The 13,711-nt window shown below is 46.2% G+C and overlaps 1 protein-coding gene across 3 annotated transcripts; it reads right to left on the reverse strand.

The window, feature by feature from the left end:
- Positions 1-24: 24 nt before the first annotated feature.
- Positions 25-10,997, reverse strand: LOC105284836. Of its 3 annotated transcripts, none has more exons than XM_011348649.1 (6): positions 8,523-10,997; positions 8,229-8,255; positions 3,311-3,432; positions 2,945-3,184; positions 2,628-2,860; positions 25-1,128 (listed from the first exon to the last, which is right to left on the reverse strand). In XM_011348649.1, exons 1-6 carry the CDS (start codon positions 10,052-10,054, stop codon positions 1,072-1,074), a joined length of 2,211 nt encoding a protein of 736 aa, XP_011346951.1. In that variant the 5' UTR covers positions 10,055-10,997; the 3' UTR covers positions 25-1,071. The 3 variants fall into 3 exon arrangements, with proteins under 3 accessions (XP_011346951.1, XP_011346939.1, XP_011346944.1); XM_011348637.1 differs by having other exon boundaries at positions 2,624-2,860; XM_011348642.1 differs by lacking the exon at positions 8,229-8,255 and having other exon boundaries at positions 2,624-2,860.
- Between the last annotated feature and the right edge of the window lie 2,714 nt (positions 10,998-13,711).

A 13,711-nucleotide genomic window follows, 5' to 3' on the forward strand; every position in this document is an offset into this window, starting at 1 on the left:
GGAGACAATTTAATACATCGCATCTTAAATGTGCTACCGTAAATGAATTTATTTGTTTGCAACATTATACTGAAAATATACATTATATACAACGCAGGAGGCACCAAACATTATGCCTCTTTTGTCACTTTAACCGTACGTATCGTAAGTATCATAAAAAGTCGAGTGAATGCGATGCGATTTTGATGCATCCAAAGATCTTAGAAATTATCTGATGTTATTTTTGCAGCAATAACTCTCTTCACACGAATTCACTTAAGCAAATAAACTCGGAAGAAGAGATCCAGGTCCTTCTCTGTCTTAATTAATCTAGCTATATTTAATATAAATAGATATATGTCTCTCTAAACTTTTACATTTGGCTATATCAGTCATGGACATGTTGACATGTTGGCGAATGCATAAGTCATCGATATGCTATTTTACACTTAACCATTATATGTACATTACAATACAGTACTTAAACTAGAGATAGTTCACTTCAACGTATAAGAATTATTGTATGAGACTTAATCTATTATATTTAAATAATTGTTCCTTAAGTTAATAGTAAAAACAGTCTATATAGAGAACTCCTATACACAGAATCATATATATTTTTACTTTTATAGCTAAACTGCTACTATTCATTTAAGGTCAAACCTATAGTTTTTCCAAAAAGATCGATAATAAGAAAATAGCAGCATTAACGAAAAATTGTGACCTTCTTTAAATTAGGGTTCGAAACGAATTTTTCGCTTAATAGTTCCAATTTCTTTCCTTTGTTCATTTATCGTTTACTCATATTTTTCGCCATTGATAATAATAATAATGCGATTTTTAAAGTTAAAAATACAATAAAAATTTATTTCTAAATAGTATCTCTGAGTAGTCATTTCTCTATACGATTTCGAATTTATACAATAAAATTGCACGTGTTTTCATCTGTTAATAATGATATCAGATGATCACAACGTAGCTTAAGTCGGCTTTTCTTTTGTTTCGAAACGAATTCCTTTTCGTTACGTAGTATGATCATTTTGCCATCTGTATTTTAGTGCCTGCAATTCACATACATGATTTTTTCGCCGTTTACGACGCGAACGTAACGAGGACAGGCTCGTACGAACAGTGCAGGTGTGCGCTGGGCTGTGGAAAAAGAAAAGAAAATTTTTAAGACAAAAATCTAAAGCTGTTAAATCCCGAAACGCGATTTAATAAAAACACACACACACACACACACATACACACATGTTTGCAATTACTCAAAAATTAATAAATTTATAAAACGTTTTACAAATAATCCACTCTTAAAAAAGCCGTGTTAAATATTAAATCGAAATCATTGTTGCCTCTTTTCCGCGACGCTGATTGGTTATCTCGATTCGCGTTGTGCGTTATGTTCAGTTTAGATTACCATCGCGCGGCTGTCTTCGCGTGGAGGTTAACAATTTGGTAGAGTGTGATAATTGTGCATATAATAAATAATAGATGAATATTATTATTCGAAAACATTATTAATATTAAAAAATAAAATAGCGCGCGCCTGTGTACTGGTAACAATATAAATATCCCAGAACTCCTCGGAAAAAGAAAAACATTTTAATGGCTAGAACTTTTTCATTTATTGTTTTAACGAATTTTAAATCATTGAGAACTCTAGGCAATATGCCAAATAACAATATAAATAGCACAGAACTCCTCGGAAAAAGAAAAAAATTTTAATAGCTAGAACTTTTTTATTTATTGATTTAACGGATTTTAAATCATCGAGAACTCTAGGCAATATGCCAAATAACAATATAAATAGCACAGAACTCCTCGGAAAAAGAAAAAAATTTTAATGATTAGAACTTTTTCATTTCTAAGGTCCAATCTCTTCACCTCTCGATAACTTTATCCAAAAGATATCTCGTAGAATCAGTTTTCTTCACCTTTGTAACCTGACAGAATATGGTAATTTATAATAACATTCTAGACACTTTGTGTCAAAAGTGAGTAGTATAAAGAATAGCTATCCGTTAAATACGTAATCAGGGGTTTCAATGAAGAAAAGAAATTTTTAGTTATCTGGAAGATAGCTATTGAGAAGTATGAAGAAACCGGGCATAAATCTAAAGGATTTTCAATCGTCGAAAACCCTTCGCAATATGCCAAATCCACTCTTAAAAAAGCCGTGTTAAATGCTTCGCGTGGAGGTTAACAATTTGGTAGAGTGTGATAATTGTGCATATAATAAATAATAGATGAATATTATTAGTCGAAAATATTATTACTATTGAAAAATAAAATAGCGCGCGCATGGCGCGCGCCTGTGTTATACTAGTAATGTAAAATTTGGAATTAATGAACTCATTAACAATTGAAGCGCGCGTGCAAGTGTATATCCAACAGATGAAGAAATTGAGAAATTTATTTCTGCAATCGCCATTTAAATCAAAAGTATCAACATTCAACAACTCGAAACATTGAATTTCAAAACTACCTATATCTATAGATACGTATACATAACAAAGCCTTGATTATATCAACACATTCTTGTTTCAAATATTATTGTATGCATTGTTTAGTCTCACGCAAAAACACACTCCAGATTCAATCCAAGATTCAAACGGGAGTTAGTATTGTTAGACCACACACTCACATGCCTTCTGATCCGAATTGTGGTCCCCGCAGGATGGCTGCTGGATATACAAAGCCGGTTTCAGAGGCCGGCCGTCCTGGTCCTCTATCTGAATCACCAAACCGTGATTGCTACCGTTGCCATGTGGATTTCGCGAGGCCAGTCGCCAGAATCTCAGGCCTTGTCTGACATCCAGCGCTAGATGAGTGCCCTCGATCGTCAGAGGTGTCACGATAGAGTCCATCAGTCGTTTCTTTGCTGCAGGAATCGCAAATCTCTATAAATACTCCAAGTACTCACAATCCATCTCGATAATCTGCTTAAAGGGTTTCAAACACTCACATCGGTGCTTCTTCAGAGACTTGGTGTAGTAGTAGATGGATATTCTGATCTTCTTTTCATCGTCTTCGTCCTCATCGAAGCCACCGCTCGCGGATGCCGTGAGGTTCTCCTGCGGCAATTTATAGATGCGCAATTTTGCCGCGATAACGTGATCGCCGGAAGTCAGGTTCAGCTGGAAATGCATATTCATGGAAAACGGATCCATCCATGTCTCGGAGTCCGTGTTTCGGGGTATCTGACCTGTATGAAAAATTGCATTCCGTCGAATAAGCAATATCTTCAACAAACTTTCATCATATCTGTCTTCAAATAATCTGAGAGGTAAACTTGTAAATACGTAATACGAGAATGTGTCAAATTACTCACACGTAGGCGAAAACATGGTCAGTCTCTCGCGTTGAACCTGGTTGGTGTTGGTGCTAAGGTTGAATCTACCGGTTAGCGCGAGGACTCGTGTCTTAATGTCCTCGATCGCCTTCTGACCCTGACTGCATAAACGGATCAAAGTTTATTAGGATAGGCGAAACGCGTTAAATTAAATGGTGACGTGCGATGTCATGCCAAGCTTTTGATGCAAGATGAACAATCACGTAAAGGCACCCATCAAAACGTGTTTTAGCAAAACCTCCTTTATCGTGTTAACTCGTTGCGCAATGTTGCAGAAAATATCGCTCAAGCAAGAATCATAAAGCAGAAAAGGGTCAAGGTATCTCAAAGATTTCTGTTGTGCAGTAGACACATGTGCCAAGCTATTTCGAAAGATCCGACCTAGAATAGCTCTAGAGTTCGGTCGTCATGAATAGCCGAACGATGTTGTGCAGACCGAAAATCGAAGAAATTTCCTAAACACCGTAAAAATATGACTTTATACGTTCTTTGAACATTTTGTCGATTTCTCCAAGGAGTTCCGAGGTGAATAATCCATTTCAGAAAGTACCGTCATTTCACTTGATGAAGCCAGTGCAGCGGCACATCTACCGGGGAATTTTCACCTCAGATTCCCGGCGAACTCTTCCGGATACCGACGCGGGCCAATGGACGATGGTCAGTGACCTACAGAGGCATGGTACGGCTGGGAGGCATTTATTACACGTTGCAGACAGCGGCTAGACAGTCGGCGGATACACCCGGCACCCCAATCACCTCGGCTTTCCGTCTGCTCTCGGCGGAACCCTAACTTTTTAAGGCCGCGTCTCGAATCTTAAGTCCACTCCCAGGACGTCTCGACTCATTTGCATCGCCCTACCATCGAAGACCACGGCAACTTTTTCTTCGGCGCTGGACGCTGGTCGTTCGCGTTCGCGTGACTCGAATTTCACGCCTTTCCTCGACGTCGCGTCGCGATCCGGTGCATCCGCCGGCGTTTGGCGATCTTTCGATTTTCAAGCCTCGTATTTGCGATTCGACGTGAAATCGCGGTCTCCTGCTTTTCGTCGATCCTGTGGCAAGAATTTATTTACTCGCGCTTGCACGTTCTGTATGGTGGTCCGAGACTTTCATCAATAAGGGCGACGATGGCAGCGATGATAATGCTGGATGACCGGTCTGCGAGATTGCATAATGAATTTTTAAGTCATTAACCAGCGACTAGTAGAGTAGGAAAAAAGAGCGACGAGACCGCGATGGGGCAAAAGAAGGAGAAGGATGAGCGTCATTTCTCTACGTCATCGACAAGGACCGCCGTGTTCGAGACGCCCACTCGGGAGATTTCAGCACAGCCTTCACGTCAACGACCTCATTGGCTGCCCGAACCAACCAGAACAATATTTTCCTGAATGACGGAAAAGAGAAGAAGGCGAGGAAGAAACGAGGGATGGGAAAACTCAGTCAGGGAAAACGAACAGCAGGAGTCCCAACTGACCTGCACTGAGTTTCGTCACGGTTTGATAGATATTAAACACTTTTGTCGAGGATGCTTAGGACTCGAGAAGCTGAAAGGAATGAGTAAGATAAATGTACTAACACGAGAGAGAGGCCTATTAGTTCCGCATTATTTTCTCACCGTTTAAAAGATGTTAAAAAATGTGGTCGAGGATTGGAATGTTCTGGGATTGAGAAAATAAAAGGAATGGAAAAGATAGATTTACAAACGTAGCAGAAAATTTTAACAGTAGACGTGCACCTTTTTCTCCCATTATTCAAAAGATACTAAGAACTGTTGTCGAAGAGTCGAATATCTAGGAGTCTGGAGAATAAAAGAGATAGAAAAAATGAACGAGAATCCTAATAGGCCCGCATCAATATTTCTCGCCGTTTCAAAGATAGTAAATCCTGCGGTCGAGGACTCGAATGTCTAGGAATGTCATACATGGAAGGGGCCTCTAAACGACGGATAGGGATAAGCGGAATCCATTTCTTATCTCAATCCTAGGTCATAAAATTAAACTCCTTTTTCTGCGGACTGTCGACGGCCCCCCAATAAAATATTAGTCTACGGTCTGATCTGTCCAAAAATAGGTCCCGTTTTCGAGGAAAAGAGAGAGAGAGAGAGAGAGAGAAAGAGAGACGACGGCGAAGGCTACGGCGCTCTTCTACGAAATCTCGACTACGGCTATACACTCTCGGCTATATACCGAGCTCTCGTGTTCGATTCTAGGCATGTAGGCATGCTCGTTAATCTAGCTGCGGCCAAGTCACGCGTTTTGCGCGCCGGCTCGTTGCGTACGTGCCACGTCTGTCCGCCGTCTGGGAAAGGGAAGGACCTGGATAGTCTGGAGGCCGTTGCATCATGAAAACCGGCGCGCGGCGGATCTTCCTCGCTCGTCTCGTGGACCGGGTGTCGCGATAATGAAATTCACTCGAGCAGTTGGAAATTAGACAGGGAACCAGAGGAAGCGGAAGAAAGAGAGAAGAAAGAGAGACAAAGAGAAAAAGAGGGGAGATTATCGATACGTGGTTGAAAATTTTAATGCCCGAGCCCAGAATGTTAGGAGCTTGCAGATAAAAAAAACATAAGAAAAATAAAAACCAAATCGCACGGGGGCAAGAAAGAAACGGCGAGAAAGAATAGCGAAGAGCGGTTCCTCGCGACGCGATAGGCCGACGACGCGTAACCGGCGCGGCGGCCTGATTGGACCGTCCGTAAAAATGCACATTGCACCGTCTGGCGGTGCGACGGCGGCGGTGGCTGCGGTGGCTGCTGGATGCAGGATGAGGGATACGGAGGAGGAGGAGAGAACCGGAGGGCCGAGGGGATCACCGGCGAAAACTTCCTCCTCTCTCTCCGTCGCGCGCACCGTAGCTCCGTCTTCGTCGACATAGGAAGAGAGACGCATAGACAAGGTCAACGCATTAAATTGAAATGTGTTACGTAACCCCGTAAGAGAGTTCTCTAACTGCAGCCCGACTAGACACCCGGCGATTACGGGGGTGCTCAACTCGGCCTAACACGGCGTCTCGGGCACGAACGTTCGCGCGCGAACTCGACGTCTCGCTCCTATTGTGCCGTCCCGCCGCGAAAGAGGCTCGTCCAGACGTGACATCCTTCCCCTTCGCCTTCCTCCCCTCTTTATCGTGATCGTTTAAACCAACCCGCCCGGCCGCACTACGCTTATCGCGCAAGGGAAATCGGAAGTCGCCCGCGACACAATTAAAATCGCAATCGGCAACGATCGAATCGAATCGACGAGCGGATCAAAAATGAATCCTGCGTGCTTCGCAACACGTGCAAATCTCACGATCGACATTAATTAATATAGGATCAGGGTTTTCTTTTTTCAATTCGGAGCGGATTCGTAGAACAAATTGGAACGAAGAGAGCGAGGAGTTAGAAACGGGGACTCCCGTACTTTGTGCGAGGGCCCCGGGGACACCCGGCGGGCTCTCGATGTGCAACCGCGCGGCCGATCGTGCGATGCACGAATGCATCGGCAACAGCACGCGCTCGGAGGACTCTTGAGAGACGGGCTACGCCAGTGCCGGCACGAGAGGAAGAGAGAAATAAAGAGAAAGAGAGAGAGGGAGAGAATGCATATATATTTACGCGTCTAGACTTAATAAAATAAAAGAAACTCCCGCGCACCCGCACGAGTGGGGCTGCGAGCGGTCATGGGGAAGCGGGAGAGGGCGATTTAAAAACACAGCTAGAGGAGACCGCAGCGGAATATCCACCGTGTATCCTTCCTGGCTAAGCAACAGTGCTTAGGACAGCCTAAACCTGTCCCTCGCGCGAATGTCGTCGCGCCTTCGGACTCGTCCCTTCGCGACGCACGATCCCGCTCGTCCGAGCGAAGACCGCGTCAAACCGCGTGATTTCCGACTGGAATCGAGAACGTTTCGCGATCCGATTCTCGTACCATTGCCGACAGATACTTCGGTTGCAGCAGCCGCAGCGAATATTTTGCGTGGATCCGACGTAACGAGATGAGAACACGTAAATTGCATCGACCAATTATCTTATACTTGACCTGCGAGAACTCGAAGGCGCGAAATTTCCTCGACGCCACGCCAAGCTTTTCTTCGTTCTCCCCGGCGCGATTCTTTTATCGGCCCATCGAGATATTTTTACGTGACGAGGGCAATGTTTCGCTAAGAACGCCGATGTCGGCCGTTCCGGACGAACGTCGGCAAATATATCGTGTACGTTACGCGCGGGATTCCCCATTTTCCAGCATGCTCGCGCATGCCATGCGTGAACAAATATGTAGCGTGCAGATCAGTTGACGTTTTACGTCCGATTCGCGGAAAACTTTCATCGCGCGTACATTAAATCGTAAATTTTTGCAAGACTGAAATCGTTTCACTATCATGTGTTTATCACGTATGACGCATGAAAATGCAGACGTTGCCCGTAATGCAGAGCTCCGATTAGAGACTAAAGAGATCTGCGCAACGATCCCGAGTAACGTAATAGTAATGCGTAATAATGATGTATTGCGCATAATGTATACGTAAGATTTTCGCAATGCTTGGCATCTCGTCGAGACTCTCGAAATACGCGGATGAATGTGAACAAAATATACCCGTTTGTATATTGTAGCGCTGAAATTAGCAGAATGCGTCACGGGAATCAGGCGACGTGCTTACAAATGACGTGCAATGGCATACCTGCAGCAGTGTGCAGACGCATTCCATTGAAGCCGCAGATGAAAGTGCAATTATCAGGTTTGTTACAGACGCATCCGCGATATAACACGTTTCGCGCGAAGCACACGGGGGAAGTAGAAATGATGCGCGCGAGCGAAGCGACTATCAAATCGCACAATGTAACAATGCAGACGACAATGCAAGAAAAATGAACGGCACACCGAACGCCTTACCCATAGTGGCCTCCATGGAGGCTTACCTGTCGAAGCTTGTGGTTACGTTTTCTCTAAAAGACACAAAAAGCACGTATTGTAGATACTAGATATGCGTTTGCAAAGCGGAGCTGTGATGAACGACATTTAATAGAATTATGACTCAGGTATGAATCAGTACGAGGAAAAGCTCTTAATCTTAAGGAAACTTAAATAAAAACTGCAACAACGCGTTTGTTCAATGTGAGCGGTATCGATAATTAGACTATCAATTTCTTGTGATTCACTTTCCCTCATACTGCAAACAGAATTATTTTCTTTTTCTTTTCATTTCAGCTTACTCTCTGCGATGAGCGAGTGCCAGTTGCTGATAGGTGGACAGATTGGTCGACGAGGTGTTGTCGATGGACGCGTTAACATTCGCCATGAACAGCTTCACCGGATCCGGTGCGTCGTTCTGGTACTCCAGAGTGTCGTTCTCACCTCCCTCTGGCAGGAAATTCAAGCTCTGCTCCCCGTAGTCCGACGTCTCGTTGTCATCGGGGTTGTCGTAAGCCAGCGAGTCCACGAACGACGGTATCACCCTGTACACATCATCCTCGACCCATTCCAGTCCCTCGTATTCGCTGATGTTCCGATTGGTGGCAACGTCTACGTCTTTGACGGGCAAATTGTCGTCGTTCGTCGAATTACCGGAATCCGTTATCATGTTGAGAGTCGCGTTAAAGGTAACATTTGTGATAATGGTACTCGTGGCAACGGGTTCCGGAGACTCCGTCGTGCTAAGGGAAGGTTGATTCCTGGAATAATCCGACCTGACGCCTTTAAAATTCCCCAGCTGGTACACTACGGGAAGTGAAGTTTGCTCAGCAGATGCAGAAGAAGAAGAAGAAACAGTAGACAATGACGGAGCGTGAAAGGAGTTAGCAACGTTCTTGGCAGTCGTGTGCCTCAAGGTCGAGGGAATGTGATGTTTCAGACCCTTCGACGAGACAAGGGAGTCCCTGCTGGTGAACTTGGATCTCTCCTCGGAGCCGGAGTTGGAATCGAACTCGGAATCGTCGTAGGATATCTTGAAAATCACATGAGGCTCCATGGCTCGATCGAAACTCCGATGGAAGTTCTGCGATGAGTCGCGCTCCTCCGAGTTCCTCGACTCGTCCTCGTAATCGGTATTCGCCGGTTCGGACCGTGACTGCTGCAGCTCAAGCTTAGAAGCCAGATTCTCGTAATCAATTACCGCCTGGCGATTGTAAGCGTCAAAGTCAAAGTCCTTGTCGTAAGAGTTTCTCTCCTTGTATCGATTTCTCTTCCTCTCGTTCCTCGACATGTCGATGTCCGGTTCGTTGCGAGAAGACGAATCGAATTCCATGGAGTTGTAGTTCCAGTGCTTCGCCTTGCTACCGTACAGATCACCGCCGTAGAATTTTCTCTCGCCGGACTTCAACTCGGCCATTCTCAGCTCCTCGTCCTTTCGCTTATCGAGTTCTCGCTCACGAATCGCCAGTACTTCCTCGGGAGTGTAGTTCAAACTTTTCAGCAGCAGCATCTCGGCCGTGCCGAGATCACCCATGATTATCTTCAGGATCGCCTTTTCTAACATCTTTTCTAGTCTGCGCGAGCTAAAGGGAATTGATTCTTTGCTATTCAAGACCTCTGAAGGTTTCTTGTCCTCCGGTGATTCTGATCGCGCAGGATCGGCAGTTTTCTCACTCTCAAAACTGGATTTTCGCTCTACGGAATCTAGATGCTCGTTTCCTTTTCTGTGTTCCGGATGAAAGCCATGACGATTATGATGATGGTGATGATGAGTCCACGCATTAGCTGCGATGGACACTAGTAAAAGAAGCACGAAGGATTTCGCGAAGGCCATTGTCGCGGATAACGTATAATTCTTTCGGGATCTTTACTCGGCCGTACTGCACTTGAACAACAGCGCTACACGCTCCAAAATGCTCCAAAACTTGGACCGTCGCAGCGCAGACGAAACAGCTTCGGACGCTGGATACTGCGTCTTCAGAAATAATTTTAAACCTGAGTGGGTGATTCACGCTCGCGGAGAGCGTCGAGTCCCCCAAAAATCTCGCGAGAGGTGTTAGGCGACGGGCGCAGCCTAAATCTCCGAATTTCCCGAGAAAACTGACACCCGTTACTCCTCCCGATAATTTTCCGGCAGCTCTGTCGGCGGCGGATCCTCGGAGCACGTCGACAAACGGTGCCGACGTATTTCTTCCGGTTTGAATTTCGCTCACCTCATCGGAATCACGCAGACAGACGAACGAGAACCACCGTGGTTTTGGGAAGCACGTGTTCTTTTTTTGGTTCCCCGAACTTCCCTCGGGACCAACGCGAGACGTCAGTACCCCGTGCTACCTCGTCCCCGTGCTATCTCGATCCCGTGTGTTACCTCGTCTCATTTAGCTGCGGTGCTCCTCTCCGAACGGGAGAACTCCACGGTAGCACGTTCAGCATATGAGGAAGAAGAAACCGTTTCGTACGGAGGCGCGTTAGCGTACTGGACCGTGATTGGCGTGCCGGCGATCGCGGACTAAGTTCTAATCGCACGAGGAAGGCGCGAGGTGCGTAAGTAGGAAAGATTCGTGGTATGCGTGTGCACGCTCTGAGCAGTAAGTCTCAACTGAGCCGTGGTGCTGGCCAGCTCACAGACATAATTCTGTCTACTCACTAATTCCGAGACAACCACGAAGCCGCGAGAGGAGACGCGCCGGTGTTACTACGATGACTCCTTTTTTCTTTCCTCTCCTTCCCTTCTCTTCTCTTCTTCTTCTTCTTCTTCTTTTCTCTTCCTTCTCTCTCTCTTTCTCCGTCTGTCTCTCTATCTCTCGTTCTCGTTCTCCTTCCCTCTCTCTCTCTCTTTCTCTCTCTCGGTCTGTCTGTCTCTGTCCCTTTTTCTCTCTCCACCACCGTCGCCTCTCACGTCGACTCCAGTCTTTCTCCTCCACTCGTTCAAACCCGGGTAACCCCTTTTCCTCGCACACCGAAATCCCGCAGAGAACAGCCTTTTCTCTCCTCGCGACGTTTTGCCTCCTTCTTCTTCTTTTGCCCCTTCCTCACCACCGTTTCCTCCTCCTTTTCGTCGTCTTCTTTATATTCTTCTTCCTCTTCGGCGCGAATCTCGCCTGCCGATGATGATTACCGGCGATCGTATCGGATCGAATTCGTTTGCTGACCAAATTCCCGATTGCCGCGAACCCGTCACTTGTCTGCGACGTGTATCATCGTTTCGAATTTCGCGGATCTTGTCGCGGATCGTCGGTTGCTCGTGTCCCGATCGCGCAAATACTCACACATGGCACCCGAGAATTTACATGACGGCTGCGGTCCACCCTCCCCCCCTGAGAGCGGAGGAGACTGTCAAATTTTTTTCTCCTTTCACCGCAACCGCAAATGATGCTCTATCCGCGCGCGCACCGGATTTTCGCTACCAAAAAATCGATCTCGATCTCCCACCGTGCGATAACTCGATCGAGTCGCGGCAAGTTTTTAGTTGGCGAAGAGCACCGCCGGAGTCTCCCCCGTATATTTCGATTACCTCGCGAGAGGGAGGCAGGGAAAAGAGTCCCTCTGCTTTTTGTCTCTTTCCAGAAATTCTCAATTACTCGACTCGAGATAGAGTTCCTCCGATTGACTGACGACGGGGACAGGTGACGGGGAAAAAGAGGAAACAAGACGTACGGCAACGCACGAGGCCTGCCACAATGAAAATGTACGAGGAGGCTCGGTCGTATTCGGATAGTTGTTTCAGAAGCAGCCACGTACGACTTTATAGGGTGTCTCCCTCTCCGCTGTCTAGACGAATCGCGAGATATGATCTTTGAATCATAATGTATCGCTTTTAATAAATGCAGCCTCCGCGTGCGTGCGTGAAAATACGATGCGTGGCAACGCACGCCGAGGAGGCAGAGCCCGAAAACGAACGAGCGGGAAAGGAAACGAGAAGGTCGCCGCCTGCTGGATTCGACTTGCTTCCACGTGCGAAAATCACCCGGAAAACTCGCGAACTTGGATTTCGCTTAATTGTTACGGCCGCTCGAATCTATCGCTTGTTTACTGATTACAGCGAAAGTTTAAAGTATAAACCGGTTGACGTATTTAAAAATAAAAAATGAAAACTTGGATCACATTATGAATATGTGAATGAATGGATCTGTACCGTAACCGAACGTGCTCATAATTGAATTTAGCGTGCAACGGCGTGATCAGTTCTCAAGTTTAGATCGATGGAAGATTCGATGCTTGTAGATTCGAGTAATTTGTGAAAGATCGCAAGTGCTTCCCTTTTTATTTTTTTATAAGATAATTTTTAAGGGAACTTTAAAAAAGAATATTCGCATAAACTGATTGTTACACGTGCATCTGGCAATACTGACATTTATCTTAAGCTACACGTGTATCTGTATTTAAATCTAAACCATCGCGACATCGTACCGTCGCGATATTTCGAAATGCAACGCAATACGTCTTTTCGGAGTCGTCATTGACAAGCGTGCGAGAGGAGAAAAATAGAACGCTCGCCGGTAAACAAATCGATGGATCGAGACCAACGACGTAACCACTTATTCACCCCTGTGCAAACCGGGTTGGCCGACGTGTCTGGTGGGGGGCCACGTGTGTCGAAGGAAGTGCATTGCGGTGTCCCGGACACGCACACACATGTTTCCCATACCTTATATTTTATCTCGCACGTACGTGTAGCGCGCGCTTAAATTACGTACGTGTGAACGTGCGTGACTTCTGCGCATCGAGTGCGTCCCTTCTAAATACGTCTGCGAGTCTCAAATTGCTTCCTCCTATTTGCTTAAATTTCGCCCGACGACGAACGAAATTCGCCTCGAAATCGAGCTACGATCCGTTCTGGTCTCAGTTCCAAAATGTACCAAACTCTTACCGAACTCGTTATTGCAAAATAAAAATTCGACCTGGACAAATCATTTGCGCCGCGACCAGAAATGATGTCAGCGAAGCTGGTCATCGCGCGGCCTCGAGAGGAAACGATGAATCGGTTAAACTCATGGTTACTTCTCGTTCCTGCCCTCCTCTTCACCCTCGGAGGAGAGACAAAGGACGAGTTAAGCTAAGGTTAAAGTTACGCGACGTTGGTGAAACCGGCCCTCAGACTCGGAAGACACGTCGGCTACATAAAGTACCCACGTGCGATCACGCGCGGGCGTGCAGACACGCGGGCTTAACTGCGCACGACGCGTCCGTCGGAGGGTTATAGGGTGAGCGACGGAGAGAGACACGATGCAATTTGATCCCCCCGCACGCGAGAGAACAGCGCGACGAAGAGGACGACGACGAAGACGATGATGATGACGACGACGGCGGCGGCGGCGGTGCAACGGCTGTCTGACGTCACCACCGAATTCTCCGTCGCGGATCGGACATGCGGACAGACAATCTGGCGTCTAGACGTACCGAAATAAATAACGCGCAGGGCCTTGCCTCGCCAAGTGAAATTGTTGCTTCGCACACCCGTAACATGTCGCCGCATGTCGTCCTTGTCGGT

Source organism: Ooceraea biroi, chromosome 4, assembly GCF_003672135.1.
Source record: "Ooceraea biroi isolate clonal line C1 chromosome 4, Obir_v5.4, whole genome shotgun sequence".
Lineage (NCBI taxonomy): Eukaryota > Metazoa > Arthropoda > Insecta > Hymenoptera > Formicidae > Ooceraea > Ooceraea biroi.

What these genes read in the sequence shown, in the direction of transcription:
- LOC105284836 (XM_011348637.1), bottom strand. Translation starts at nt 10,054, where the DNA reads ATGGCCTTCGCGAAATCCTTCGTGCTTCTTTTACTAGTGTCCATCGCA. An exon ending in GACCATGTTTTCGCCTACGT is followed by an intron (nt 3,185 to 3,310) that starts GTGAGTAATTTG and finishes TTTTTCATACAG; the next exon opens with GTCAGATACCCCGAAACACG. An exon ending in GTCTCTGAAGAAGCACCGAT is followed by an intron (nt 2,861 to 2,944) that starts GTGAGTGTTTGA and finishes CGATTCCTGCAG; the next exon opens with CAAAGAAACGACTGATGGAC.